This window comes from Ptychodera flava, chromosome 20 (genome assembly GCF_041260155.1).
Source record: "Ptychodera flava strain L36383 chromosome 20, AS_Pfla_20210202, whole genome shotgun sequence".
Lineage (NCBI taxonomy): Eukaryota > Metazoa > Hemichordata > Enteropneusta > Ptychoderidae > Ptychodera > Ptychodera flava.
The window spans coordinates 15,599,197-15,615,034 of NC_091947.1; the positions used below are offsets into that span (position 1 = coordinate 15,599,197).

The 15,838-nt window shown below is 35.1% G+C and overlaps 1 protein-coding gene across 1 annotated transcript in view; it reads left to right on the top strand.

Moving 5' to 3' along the window:
* Positions 1-15,830, top strand: part of LOC139120699 (uncharacterized) — a 52,892-nt gene extending 37,062 nt beyond the window's left edge. The window contains exons 3-4 of the mRNA XM_070685234.1: positions 14,366-14,608; positions 15,210-15,830. Of these exons, the coding sequence (XP_070541335.1) occupies positions 14,366-14,608; positions 15,210-15,830 (864 nt within the window). The remainder of the gene's footprint in view (positions 1-14,365; positions 14,609-15,209) is intronic.
* The last annotated feature ends 8 nt before the right edge of the window (positions 15,831-15,838 follow it).

Genomic DNA, 15,838 nt, shown 5'->3' on the forward strand with positions numbered 1-15,838 from the left:
TGATATTTGGTATACAGGTCCCTAAGGATACCCCAACTTGGATTTGTTCAAATTTTGATGAAATATGCAAATCTGTATTTTTAAGGAATTTTTTTGTCATTTTTGGTCAAAAATTTATTTCATCAAAACCGCTCATCTGACAGCTTTGATATTTGGTATACAGGTTTCTACAGATAACTAAATATGATATATAGAATATATGATGAAATCTGCAATTTTGTATTTTTGGTGCAATTTTTGCCATTTTTGGTCAAAAAATGTGTTTCTCAAAACTACTTGTCTGATGCCTTTGATATTTGGTATACAGGTTCCTGGGGGTTCTCTTAGTGTGATATAGTGAAATTTGATGAAATCTTCAATTTTAGTACTTTGTGCCCTGTAGGCACAAGGTACTAATGTGATGGCGCGGCCCAATACGGCCAACATAGTGGGCCATTTGCTGTGGACGCAGGTATCTCAGAAACGCTTAAGTAACTTTTTTAGCTCCGCTGTCAGCGACGCGGAGCTTATCAAATAGGTTGATTTTCCGTCGTCGTCCGTCGTCGTCCGTCGTCCGTCGTCCGTCGTCGTCGTCGTCGTCCGTCAACAATTGCCTTCTCCTCTGAAACCGCAAGTCCAATTGCTTTGAAATTTTATATGCGGTTCACTTGGGGTGACCTCACTTAAGTTTGTTCAAATCGTGGTGAAATTTGCATATTTGTATTTTTGGGGCATTTTTTGGTGTTTTTGGTAAAAAATCTTCTTTTCTCAAACCGCTTGTCCGATTGCTTTGAAATTTAATATGCAGTTTACTTATGGTGACTTCAGTCAGATTTCTTCAAATCGTGGTGAAATTTGCATATTTGTATTTTTAAGGCAATTTTTGTCATTTTTGGTAAAAAAATCTTTAAAATCTTCTTCTTCAAAACTACCGGTCAGATAGCTTTGAAATTTGGCACATATGTCCCTAGGGATGATCTATTTAAGATTTGTTCAAATTGTGAAGAAATATGCAAATTTGCATTTTTAAGGCAATTTTTGCCATTTTTGGTCAAAAAATGTATTTCTCAAAAAGTACTGGTCTGATAGTTTTGAAATTTGGTATACAGGTTTCTATAGATGCACTTAGTAATATATATTGAATTTCTGATGAAATCTGTAATTTTGTATTTTTGGGCAATTTTTGCCATTTTTGGTCAAAAAATGTGTATTGCCAAAACTACTCATCTGATAGCTTTGAAATTTGGTATAGAGGTTCCTACACATGAACTAAATGATATGTATTGAAATTATGATGAAATCTGCAATTTTGTATTTTTGGGGCAATTTTTGCCATTTTTGGTCAAAAAATGTGTATTTCCAAAAGTACTCATCTGATAGCTTTGCATTTAGTATACAGGTTCCTACAGATCACCTTAATGATATTTGTAGAAATTATGATGAAATCTGCGATTTTGTAATTTTGGGGCAATTTTTGCTATTTTTGGTCAAAAAACGTGTTTCTCAAAAAGTACTGGTCTGATAGCTTTGAAATTTGGTATACAGGTTCCTACAGATGAGCTAAGTAATATATATTTAATTTCTCCTGAAATCTGTAATTTTGTATTTTTGGGCAATTTTTGCAATTTTAGGTCAAAAAATGTGTATTTCAACAACTGCTCATCTGATAGCTTTGAAATTTGGTATACAGGTTTCCATAGATGAACTACATGATATTTATTGAAATAATGATGAAATCTGCAATTTTGAATTTTGTGGCAATTTTTCCCATTTTTGGTCAAAATATGTGTTTCTCAAAAAGTACTGGTCTAACAGCTTTTAAATTTGGTATACAGGTTTCTATAGATGAACTCAATTTGATCTTTTGAAATTATGATGAAATCTGCAATTTTTATTTTGGGGGGGCAATTGTTGCCATTTTGGTCAGAAAATTTTATTCTCAAAACACTACTCATCAGATAGCTTTGGTTGACATGTTCCTAGGGATGATCCGATGTGATATATTCAAAGTATGATGAAATCTTCAATTGTGTATTTTTGCAGCTTATTTTAGCCACTTTTTTCTGGCCACTGCATTGAGCTATCAAAGATTTCCTCCTTCTTCATCAACATGTGTCAAAAATAGTTATTCTCTACATAAACACAGCGGAGCTATATCGGCCGCTAGTCGCTTGTCTGAAATTTGGTCTGGTGGTCACTTGGCATGTATCTCAAACGGTCTTTTTCTTTTTTTGATTGAATCATTTTAAAGTCACTTTTTTAGCTTTTTTCTGAAAACCACTATTTTCACTTTTTCCTCAAAACCACTGATTTGATTATTGTGATGTTTGGCATGGGTGTTCGTATAGTTGAAATACCGTCAGAAATGTTCAAAATTTGGTGATACATGCCTTACATTATTTTTAAACAATATTTTTATCCATTTTATTTTATATTTACTTGATTTTGCCTCACTTTCGCTAAAGCTACCGTCTGCGCATGCGCACAACTGTAGGACAAAATCTGAGTTGAAGAATCGAAACGGACGCCATCTTGTTTCTCGGTATGGGCACATTTTTTACATTGTGAACGTTTCACTGTGTATTTCAACATGTTCTATAGTTATGAAGTTGACAGTGATGCACTTTTGCAGCTGTCGTGTATTTTTTGGTACGAAAGGCGCCTTTGATCGACTGAAGAAGTAAGTAATTCTTATGTGTTTTTTTTCCAGCACTTATGATATAAGCATTCACTACTGTACACCTCGGTGCACTTGATGTTTTCCTTCCCTTTTCTGACCCAAGAAATCATGTTTCAGGATTTCTGTTGCAATATCTCAATGGTATAGGCAATATCTAGATGGGACTATTTGACTTCTCTAAATCGTGAAAATTTAAAACACAAGATAGGAGTCAATAAACTAGTGTTAAAACCAATACATTATTCTCTCAATATAAATATGTTAGAAAGATTACAAGTTGACAATGAAAATTGAGGAACAACAAATATAATGAAATACAATGTGTGGAGCCTTGTTCTCTGACCACAAAAGATAACATCTCCCCTGAGAACTTAAAAGGAATTGACTGTTTTAAAGAAAAGCAGGTATAGTACTGATCACAGTTGATTTGCCAAAAAAGTGTTCTATAATTTAAAGTTGTATATATAATAGACTTTCCATTTTGTTTGTCATTTGTTGGAATGTAAAATGAATAAATAAAAACATCCTGTGATATGTGAAACACTGGCTTAAATTTGAGAAATTGCACTGCTACTCCATTTGAAAAAAAAATTGATGCAGGTCTGACTGTAGAAATAAAAAAATGCTGTCTCTCTAACAAAAAAAAGTTCCCATACCCACTTCCTGCATACCCCCCCCCCCGAAATCAAATGGGTCTCCCCTTAATATGCGCATGCGCACATAACAAGTTAGCGTTGTTTTTCAAGGACTGCCATCATGTTTCTCGGTCAGTTGTGGATTTTGACGTTTTAAAGGTTTTAGCGTATATTTGATTGCTGTCATGTATTTTTTGGCACGAACCGCTCCTTCGATAGACTGAAGAATGATGGCCTCCGTACTCCCCAGTACCGGCGAATCCATTGCTTTTAATAGCGAGGCAATCCCACCGGCGGCCCGTACTAATAGCTGGGTGAGAGTGAGGGAATGCTCTGTCCTTCTACCTCCGGCCTCCATGTCATAACAAACTAGCGTCTTTTTATGTTGATATACTGTCCTTTCGACACAGCGATAACTTTTAGTTTTCTGTTGCTTATTTTGGGTAATTTCGACAGTTGTGCATTGATTTTGACATCATCTTTTACTTAATAACCGTCGATGTCAGCAACTCTCTCGCTAGCCCTGCGTACGATGCTGTGTGTTAGGAACGCACACAGGGAATGCACTGCGTACACTGCGTACGTACGCAGGGCTAGCGAGAGAGGTGCCGACATCGACGGTTATTTACGAAAAGTGAATAAAAGACTGGCATTTTTGGAAGCGATCGAGTAGCTGAGGTGGGCAGGGATACGACTTGGGCCCAAGAACGCTGAATTTCGGCAGTAATTTGGCTTTTTACGTCAAGTCCCAAAGTGGATTTGAAGTCACCGACCCTACGTACGGGTCTTTGCAGGGCTGTGGTGAGCGGGGCGAATAGCTGTAGCGGAACACACAGCATCGTACGCAGGGCTAAATCCGACATGGTAATTTTGCATGATCATCAGATCATACATGATCCGAGATTGCACTTTAGCAAGGTCACGATAACTAATGTTGTTTGTTTCACTGTCGTTTAATACCTATATTTCCACTAAAAGACCATTAGAATTCCTCGTGGCTACTTTGAAATCGTGCACTGGCATGCATGTAGTTGTCAACATCACCATGCTTTAATGTACAGTAGACTCTCATACTATGAATATATCGACTGTCACTGCATGTGTGCAAATCACTCCGGTCCATATCATATCAAAAAATGTAGTATTGCGACGTTTGAGCTGCCAGAAGCCAGAATTTACAGTTTACGAGAAAGTTATCTTACATGTAAAACTCAGTTCTACTATGAACAAAATGCAAGCTATGTTGTATAACTATCGTGAATAGCATAATATTTTGTACCTATCACCGTGTCAGAAAATCAGAAGGAAACAACCAGTCAGACCATAGGGGAAAGAAATCAGTCCCCTGGGGTGGGGAGGGAGGGTTTTTTGTGCAACGGTTTACCTTATTTAATTTTTATTAATTTTGACTGTGATATTTCAAATAAAGAGTTCACGATTAGCAAGTTGGCAATGTTTTGGAGCAATTACAGTGGTGTATACACAAGTTGGAGAGGAGATAAGGAATTGTCGGTAATATATAAAGCAGTCAGACGGTGTGGAGTTGAACTCTTTATTTGAAATATCACAGTCAAAATTAATAAAATCAAATAAGGTAAACCGTTGCACACAAAAAACCCTCCTCCCCACCCCAGGGTCCTTTCATCTGTTCCCTGTGGTCAGACATACTGTGATCAGGATGATACTGTCCAATTTTAATATTTGTCTCTCGGCACACACCAGATACTCATGACTGTAAAACAACATTTCCATATAATTGTATATTCAGTTTTTTGCTCACGTGTTTACACACGTGAGCATATGTCGCAGCGATGTCTGTCTGTCTGTCTGTCTGTCTGTCTGTGTGTCTGTCTGTCTGTCTGTCTGTCTGTTGGTCCGATATCTCAAAAACGGCTAATCAGATCAGAATCAAATCTGGTACATATATTCAGTTAGCAAATGGCAAGAACTGATTAGTTTTTGGTGGGTGTGGCTTGCATACTTTTTGCTCATTTGCATAATTAATGATTTTAGAAAAAACGGATATACATTAAAAACGACTACACACAATTTGATGAGATTTGCTACAAATGTTGATCACACCATGATATATCAGCAGTGGGAACCATTAAGGGGTGACATGAAAGATAGTTGCTAATTTGCATATTTAATGAACTTTCCTAACTAAATAATGTCTGATTTGACTCCAACAAAATTAACCAAACTTGGTATGTATATTAAAGATACTATGATTTAACATTATTGAAAGTCATTAAGCATTTTAACTTCAGCCAATTCCTAATTTGCATATTTCATGAACTTTGTTAATTAGGGATATATATTTGAAATGACTGGACCAAAGTTGATGAAACTTGCTACATGTATTAAAACCACTATGATACAACATTTTTGAAAGTCATTAAGCATTTTTACTTCAGCCAATTCCGAATCTGCATATTTAATGAACTTTCCCAATTAGGGATGTATATCTGAATTAACTTGATTGTAGTTGTTGAAACTTGCTATATAAATCAAAGATACTGTGATATAACATTATTGAAAGTCAAAAGACATTTTTACTTCAGCCAAAACCTAATTTTAATATTAAATGAATTTTCATAATTAGGGATATTTATCTGAATTGACTGGATCAAAATTGATGAAACTTGCTATGTACATTAAAGACACTATAATACAACATTATTGAAAGTCATTAAGCATTTTCTCTTCAGCCAATTCCTAATTTGCATATTTAATGATCTTTCCTAATTAGAGATATATATCTGAATTGACTTTACCAAAGTTGACAAAATTTGCTACACATATTACAGATACCATGATACAACATTATTGACAATCATTAAGCATTTTTACTTAAGCCAATTCCTAATTTACATATTTAATGAACTTTGCTTATTAGGGATATATACCGGGATTTACTTGATCAAAGTTGGCAAAACATGCTATGTACATTGATGATTATATCAGGTACTAGGTTAAAACAATATCGAAAGTCATTTCACATTTTCATGTCAGCTAATTCATAATTTGCACATCTAATGAGCTTTCACAGCTCGGCATATATGGCTTGAAGGACATGGCCAACAGTAATTACACTTCCTATATAAAGTGGTGAAACAATAACAGCAGTCAAATAACTTTAATATTTTTATTTCAGCTAATTACAAATTTGTATACTTCATGACCTTTTAGAATTAATAGGCAGTGATTATTGTTCATTATGTTGATCATAATATTTCAATGAAGTTGCAAACATGTGAAGGTTCAAATTTACACATAACATCAATATATAATGAAACACGTGAGCATTTACAGTTCATATCTGGTTATATTTAGTTTGCTTTTCACCATATTGTATGTCCTTCCCTGCACTACATAATTCAAAATTAAATATTGTTTTGGCCTATACATACTTGAGGGGTAAGCTTATTTAGTCTCATACATTAAGATGCACTGTTGACCTACAGAGTCCAAACTTTTTATCATTGTATTGTAGATAGGTGTACACTCCAAATACTAAGTACAAGTGTGGTGAGTGTAACAAGCAAATGTTTTTTAGTCAATGGTTCATATCAAGGTTGTTGATACTTAGAATCCACACTTGAACTTATGCTGGACCGGTAACCAACCAGTTCAAATAACTTCATTTATGTCAAAACAATTTGACTTTTTGCCAAATTTCACATTTATGGCAATTAATAAACAGTAAGGAGGTACAAAGGACGTCGGTGCCCCCCGGCCCCATGTTTGTATTTTTGGGTCAATTTTTGCCGTTTTTGGTCAAAATATTTGTTTCTCAAAAGTTACTCATGTGATAGCTTTGATATTTGGTATACATTTTTATACATAATTATGATGAAATCATCAATTTTGTATTTTTGCAGCTAATTTTGCCATTTTAGGTCAGGCCATCCTGAAATGAGCTATCAAAGATCTCAACCTTCTTCATCAATACATATGTCACAAAAAGTTGCTCTCTACATAACACAGCAGAGCTCTGTCGATTATTGGGTCGCTTGTTTTTTTCAAAACCGCTGGACAGACAGCTTTAATATTTGGTTAACAGGTCCTTAGGATGACCTTAGTGAGATGATTTCATACAGTCAGGAAATACTTAATTTTGTATCCATGTCTATAGTAGCTTCAGGGACATTGGCCCTATGTTTAATATAATGTTGTTATTCAGTAAGCATTTGAAATGGTAAACTGTATTTGGTGTTGAAATGCGGTAAAAAATAATGAGAAAACATAGCTTAGGTGATTTCAGCAGGTTTGGTTTCCAACAAATATATTCAAAGTTTTTTCAATGTTAAAGAGTGATGGGGGGGGGGGGGGGGGGGGTCTGAGGTCCTGGCAGATTTTGAAAAAATCCAAACAAATGTCAATAAAAAAATCATCCACAGAAGGTTTGTCAAAAAGAAAAGGTGGGATAGTGGGAAAAAAAGAATGTACAATGTATCAGATAAAAAAGATGTTCCTCATCAATCTGCCAGACAACCCCCTTTCATCAAATGGTACACCCCTGATGTATTTTTGTGTGCAATTAACCATGCAGTGTATTGTAGTTTAAGATGTCAATCAAGTTAGGTAAGGATTTGAAGGAATAGTCAAGTTCACCACAGTTAAATTTCTTAACTTTATCTCTTGTGTCATCATCCTTGTGTAAGTGGTTAAGTTTGTAAGTTGCTCCAGATGTGGATGTACCAGCTGTTCTGGAAGAAAACAATGTTTACTTTTCCCTGTAGGGTTTCTGAGTTAATGATTGTATGTTGAAATCTCTCCATGTATCTGGTGCATGGGCAAAATGTAAATATTGGTTGCATGTTATGTATTTCAGTCTATGTCAAATATTGTAAATGAAAAATCAAGAACAGTTTGCTGTGTGCTTGTAAAAGATAACATGTTTGTCAATACATATTAAAACTGCCTTGCAGTTTGATTGTCTTAAAAATTATCACAGAAGTAGAAAACGAAAAGAAACTAATCAAATTGCTGTAACATATTCACCCTCAGTGTCTGTAGGCCTATACTTAACTATCATTACATTCAGCTTTTTGTTATATCTTTATCACTCTCCATGGGCCAAGGCACACTTGGGGTCATGTCATCACTCTGTGCCAGTCTGTGAATGTCAGTCTGTCTGTATGTATATCCATGTTTCATACAATTATTGGTTTGTTTGATAACTATATGGGAGCGAACAGTGATATTGTCACTATTTTTGTAATTAGCCTATCTGTCATACTAAGAGCACCATTTGACTGAACCTTTACCATTCAATTGTCTTATTCAGATCTAGGTATTTTGAAAATTTTGTGAGCAGGAGATTCTTATTACTGGCTCATTTGCATAATTAATTAATTTTAATTAAGTTATATATTAATATTCAGTGCAAAGATTTTGACTAAACCTCTGCCATTGGTTGATCATTATCTGATGCTAGTTGCAGTAAGTTTCCGACATTTTAATTTATAGCTAATTTGCATATTTGATGAAATTTTGTAAAAGGACATGTATCAAAACTGAATGTACTGCATTTGATTGCACTTCTTTAGGACACTGGTTATATACTTACATTGATTTACACTAAAGGTTTAATTAATATGAATTTATACTGACCGACAGCTTATTTGCATGTGAAATGAAATTCTGTAATCAGACTATGTCAAAAATGAATCTGATATTTATAATAGAATTTAATATGACTTCTAAGCTTCAGCAGCTATACTCACTTTAAGTCATGACTTAAGTTTATGGGTATCACATCTGATAATTAGCTCATTTAAAAATGACTTTTAGTAATTACGCCATGAACAAAACTGAATAGAGATGATTTGATCAGACTTCCGAGCTGCATGTGACATACTTTTGCTTATGAGGCAAGTTTCATGAGAATGACATGTTTTATATCGTACCTTAATCATTTTATCATGCTGAAAGTTCAATGTATGACATATCACAAATAGGTTTTTTGCATATCTATATTTATGATTCACTGTATGTAAGCAAAATATCAAAGCTGAATATTCTGAACTTGAACATGTTCCACATTGATGAATGACTTCTGTTTACGTCAAATATTAAGTATGATGAGAAACACAACATACACAAGTATGGATAGACACTTTTTCAGTAATACTTGCTTTCATACCATGCTTCATATTAAAATACTTTAATTACTGTATTATTTATAATAAATGTATGACTATTTTATCTCAACCTAATTCGTCAAAATTGTCCATTGCAACTTTTTAAAGGTAACAAATATGTCAATCAAAATCATTTCCATAGTTGTTGACTTTAGCGTCACTACTGTCAGTGGGGACTGTCATTCTTAATTTTTAGCTCATATTTGGTTTTATATATAAATACCAAAAAGAGCTTATATGATGACTGTATGTCTGTATATTTGTGGGTATGTGCGGATGTATGTCCGTCACACACAAAGGCTCCCATACCGCCAAAGCTACCATCTCAGTATTCGGTGTACAGGTAGATGTAGGGGTTGAGATGTGAATTTGTTCAAATGAACATATCAGTGTCAAAAATGTGCAAATGAGGTAAGAAAAAGGGAAATTCTGCATGTGTGCAGGAGTTACATGCCAGTAAGAAACAGGCAAACTCCACTTATCTTGAGTCATTTCCTGTCATTGTTTATGAACTGTTACATATTAACAGAACTGCCTAAACCATAGACAGTAGAGGGGAGGAAGACCGTCAGTAGAGGGGAGTTGTTTATGAACTGTTACATATTAACAGAACTGCCCAAACCATAGACAGTAGAGGGGAGGAAGACCGTCAGTAGAGGGGAGTTGTTTATGAACTGTTACATATTAACAGAACTGCCCAAACCATAGACAGTAGAGGGGAGGAAGACCGTCAGTAGAGGGGAGGAAGACCGTCTATGGTCAAACTAAGAGGCGCTAGCTGCCTTTCAGGTATGCATGTTGGTAAAGTTGACCTCCAGTACCTAAAATTTCAGACCTTAATTACTTTTGTCATTCTTGTTTTTCTGGTTTAAATATTTCTTGTTGTTTTTCTAGTTGTACTGTGCAGAAATCATTGTCATAACATCAACGTAGAATTTTCCTGCGCTGAACAGATAGAAACAACATTTATTGTTGATTTTGTTAACCCATACTGGTATGTACCAATTCTGATCAAATTTGAGCGACACCGTATAATTGCGGTATTTTTTTTAACTTACAAAATACAAAGATGTCATCAAAATAAAAAAATATATATAATTTTCCCTTTGTCCTCTTCACAGATTTCTGAAGGAGTGATTTATGACCATATTGAAACCTTATCAAGTGAATGTAAATATTTAAACTGGAGAACATAAGCATAATTACATGGATGAGGAATAGAATAGAATAGAAAAAAAAATTTGCTGTATTAAAGAAGGATTTCTTTGGGTATTTCTGCTTAACTTGACAGACAAGTAGGGACAGTGTTTGATATTAATACTTCACCCCAGATGTAACAGTAATGTTGAAATCAAGTTGTACATGCTGACCACATTTAATAAGAAATTAAAGCTTAATTGCAGCATTTGCCTTGGGGGATTGTAGAAATGACTATGATAGATGCTCTCTCAAACACAACAACTGGAATATTTGACACACAAGCATTAGAATTGTGAAACATTCCTACAAAACAACCCATGTAGGATCATTAATATTACAACACAAATGATTCCAATTTTACACTTTACAAGTTTAAATTCTGTAACTTTTATTACAGCTGTTACGTAAATTCCTAATTTGTTCTCTGTGTGGCACTGTATAGTGTCACTTGAAAAAAACATATTGTTTGGGGATTTTGAAATTAATTAATCTTGCTTCATTCACTCAGATAAAAGAGAATGACTAATACTCATTTGTCTGTAATCAATGTCAGTAGAAGTATTTTGGTAACTTAAGTGATCCCTCACTCATGCTTGTTTTTTCATCCTCAGAGTTAAATATCATGGCACACACATGTTGCTTTCTATTGATGAATTTTTAGCTCCGCTGTCAGCGACGCGAAGCTTATCAAATAGGTTGATTTTCCTCCGTCGTCCGTCAACAATTGCCTTCTCCTCTGAAACCGCAAGTCCAATTGCTTTGAAATTTTATATGCAGTTCACTTGGGGTGACCTCACTTCAGTTTGTTCAAATCGTGGTGAAATTTGCATATTTGTATTTTTGGGGCATTTTTTGGTGTTTTTGGTGAAAAAATCTTCTCTGAAACCGCTTGTCCGATTGCTTTGAAATTTGATATACAGTTTGCTTAGGGTGACTTCAGTCAGATTTGTTCAAATTGTGGTGAAATTTGCATATTTGTATTTTTAAGGCAATTTTTGTCATTTTTGGTAAAAAAATATTTAAAAATCTTCTTCTTCAAAAGTGCCAGTCAGATAGCTTTGATATTTGGTACATATGTTCCCAAGGGATGATCTATCAGATTGTTCAAATTGTGCAGAAATATGCATTTTTAAGGCAATTTTTGCCATTTTTGGTCAAAAAATGTATTTCTCAAAAAGTACTGGTCTGATAGTTTTGAAATTTGGTATACAGGTTTCTATAGATGAACTAAGTAATATGTATATATTGAATTTCTGATGAAATCTGTAATTTTGTATTTTTGGGCCAATTTTTGCCATTTTTGGTCAAAAAATGTGTATTTCCAAAACTACTCATCTGATAGCTTTGAAATTTGGTATACAGGTTCCTACAGATGAACTACATGATATTTATTGAAATTGTGATGAAATCTGCAATTTGTAATTTTGGGGCAATTTTTGCCATTTTTGGTCAAAAAATGGTTCAAAAAATGTGTTTTTCAAAAAGTACTGGTCTGATAGCTTTGAAATTTGGTATACAGGTTTCTACAGATGAGCTAAGTAATATATATTAAATTCTGATGAAATCTGTAATTTTGTATTTTTGGGGCAATTTTTGCCATTTTTGGTCAAAAAATGTGTATTTCCAAAACTACTCATCTGATAGCTCTGAAATTTGGTATACAGGTTTCTATAGATGAACTAAATGATATTTATTGAAATAATGATGAAATCTGCAATTTTGAATTTTTGGGGCAATTTTTCCCATTTTTGGTCAAAAAATGCATTTCTCAAAAAGTACTGGTCTAACAGCTTTGAAATTTGGTATACAGGTTTCTATAGATGAACTAAATTTGATCTTTTGAAATTATGATGAAATCTGCAATTTTATTTTGGGGGCAATTGTTGCCGTTTTTGGTCAGAAAATTTATTCTCAAAAACCACTCATCAGATAGCTTTGGTTGACATGTTCTTAGGGATGATCGGATGTGATACATTCAAAGTTTGATGAAATCTTCAATTGTGTATTTTTGCAGCTTATTTTAGCCACTTTTTTCTGGCCACTGCATTGAGCTATCAAAGATTTCCACCTTCTTCATCAACATGTGTCAAAAATAGTTATTCTCTACATAAACACAGCGGAGCTATATCGGCCGCTAGGTCGCTTGTTAATGTTATAGTAACAGCTCTACTATTCAAACAAGTGTTGTACTTGATCTTGCATTTTTCATCCGTTGCAGCGTGAGCAACTAAACGTTTCCTTTGATAATGCGTAGCTTCAAAGTACAGTGTATCAATTTCAAACTTAATTTCTATTTCATTCCATTTCTTGTTCTCTGTCACACAGTGTAAAATTTTGTATCTTCCAGGGTAAACTACACTTGATACATACAATATGTTGTATGATATCCTACCAGAGAAGATGCAAGTCAATACAGAGGTTTGCTTTGAAGCATTGGCATTAGACGAACTAGACATATTTATCTTGTTCACATTGGCAACCCAACTGAAATTTGGGCCGACGCAAAATAATTGTCCTTTTGGGATTAAATTTGGTCCGTGTCCACACCTACCGGTACCAGAATTTGGGCCGACGTAACTTTACCTTCCTTTGTGACCTCTGACCTGTCAAAGTTCAAAATGGCGCATTTGAATATGGCACGCTGTTTCTACTGTTCATGATTTTCCTGTGTTTTTACGCACAAGAAGGGCAAATATGACTACCACTCACCCTTTTAATCATCGGAGAGATCTTCACTATTTATTGGATGAGCATATGGTATATATAAGACCGCGGTGGAGAAATAACCAGTGCGCGGCATTTTTGACATGCCTCTCGACTCTAGTCTATTACGTGCACTGTGGAATCGAATGACATGGTCTCGTTTGCGGAACAAAGGTTGGTGGGAAGTTCAGCGTACATGGGATGATATTAAAATGTAAAGACTGGATTGAAAACTTTCGATAGGTGTAAACTTTAGTTTCAAACGTCGTTTGTTTTGTGCGAATAGGGTGACTAGTTCGACTTCAATCCATGGCGGAGGCCTGGTCAACTGAGACCAGGGCCGACGCAACTTGTCCACACTGGCGATATGCGTCGGACCAAATTTTGCGTCGGCCCTGAACCCCCCCTTCTCACCGGGACCAAACTGTGTCGGCCCAGGGCCGACTCAGCCTGTCCACATTGGTTTTTTACGTCGGCCCCGGCCCAGGTCCGGACCTAGGCCGACGCAACTTTGTCAATCTGAACAGGCCAATTGTCTAAATGGAGGAGTTGCCAACACTGTCGGGTGCAATTAACAGCTAAGCGGTAACATGAGTCGATCATAAAAAAATCAACTCTGCAAAAGTTGAAACATTGTCTAGCAGACGGTCAGACGTAGTCTAAACAACACCACCACATATGTCCGAGCACTGTCCAAGTCTTATCACTTGCTTTCAGGTGTAGTTGTTTTGACTACATCTGACCTGCTGCAAGACAATGTTTCAACTTTGGCAGAGTTGATTTCTCTGTGGTCGACTGGAATTACTGCTCAGCTGATAATTACACCTGACAGTGTTGGCAACACCTCAATTTAGACAATATGTCTACTTCGCGTAATGCCAATGCTTCAAAGCAACCACTGTAAGTACGAATCAACTGCATCACACATCTGATAGAATGTGCATGGCAAATTATTTTGAACTTTTAGAGACAGTAAGCAAAATCATGAATTAAACGTTTTGTCTTTCTGCTTCATTCAGAGCCTGCTTGATAGGACTGTATTTCACCAGGTGGTGGCAATACTGCTGTTCCAAAAAATACCATTAAAAAAAGAAAAGGCAAAAGTATTGGTTGAACGAGTTCTTCAGGGAACTGATGTGACAATCAACGATGATCATGCTGTGGTCACTGGAACTTTGAGGAGGCTGAATGAGTTGAATATGTTACTGATATCAGAAGTAAAGAAACTGGATTCAGTTAATGCAGTCTCTTTTGACTATGATGTAAGTAAATAATAATGTTTTTCACACTTAATGATAACATATGTATCATCACCATGTAAATAAAAAAATTAAAAATGTAAATAAAAAAATATGTATCATCACCTCGAGATAGCCCTTCCACCAAGCAAAGTGAATAAATTTTCTTTTTTTGTAATCATTCACATGTAGGTTTTCCTGATGTTTACAGGAATAAGATATTTTAATTGATCCAACACACACAGAAATTCAAATACTCATATACATAAAATATAACTATGAAACACCAACAACTGAATTAATAGACAGAATAAAACTTCCTATCCAATCATGGATGGATAAATTGAATAAATGAAAATAACAGAACTGGCCAGAAAACAGCAATTAGTAAAATTCAAAAGCAATTAATGTTACTTTTTGTAATAAATTCAGGGTCCACGCATGTGGCTAGAAACCTTTGATTTAAAGCATTCTCACGAGCCAGAGCATAATATGTACATGATGATTTGTTTTATTACATGTTCCAATTTGCTGCCACCTGGCCACATGTTATGATTATTTTCCCAGCCATTTTGTATTGCAAAATGATCAATATACTATGACATACTTCATTTTTCCTTTCCAGGATCTTCTTGATGTAACCACAACTTTAAGATTAGATGAATTCTCAGTATCAGTAGATAAAGCAAAGAAACTCTTTAAGCAAGCAGTAGAGAAAGTTAACTTAAAGAGGGTGGAGAAGAAAAATAACACACTCCGTATAAAAGGAAAGTTACATGATGTAATGAAGCTTAATCATAATTTGATATCATTGATGGAAAGGCCAGGTAAAAGGAATGGTGCCATTGCAACCAAACAAAATGATGAGAACACAGTTAGTGTAAAAGTAGAACCAGATAAGGCAAAAACAAGCAAGTGTAGGTCAAGTGGCATGGAAAGTTTAAATGAGGTTGTTTGGGAAGGGCAGCCTTCAAATGCAAGAGATGTTAGCTCTTCTAAATCAAATTATGATGATCAAACCTCTGACTGTTCAGATCAGGGTCAATTGTCTGACAAAGAGTTGGAAAAAACATTTGACATAGTAAAAGGAGTCCCTCGAGATGAGCTAGGAGAGCAAGCAAGTCAATTGTCTAACATCCTGCAAAATGGGAAATATGCACTTCACAGTAAAAAGGAGGAGCATTGGGATAAAGCCACAACATCATTTAAACAAGCCATTGAAATGGAAGGTGAAAATCCTGATTGATGGGAAAT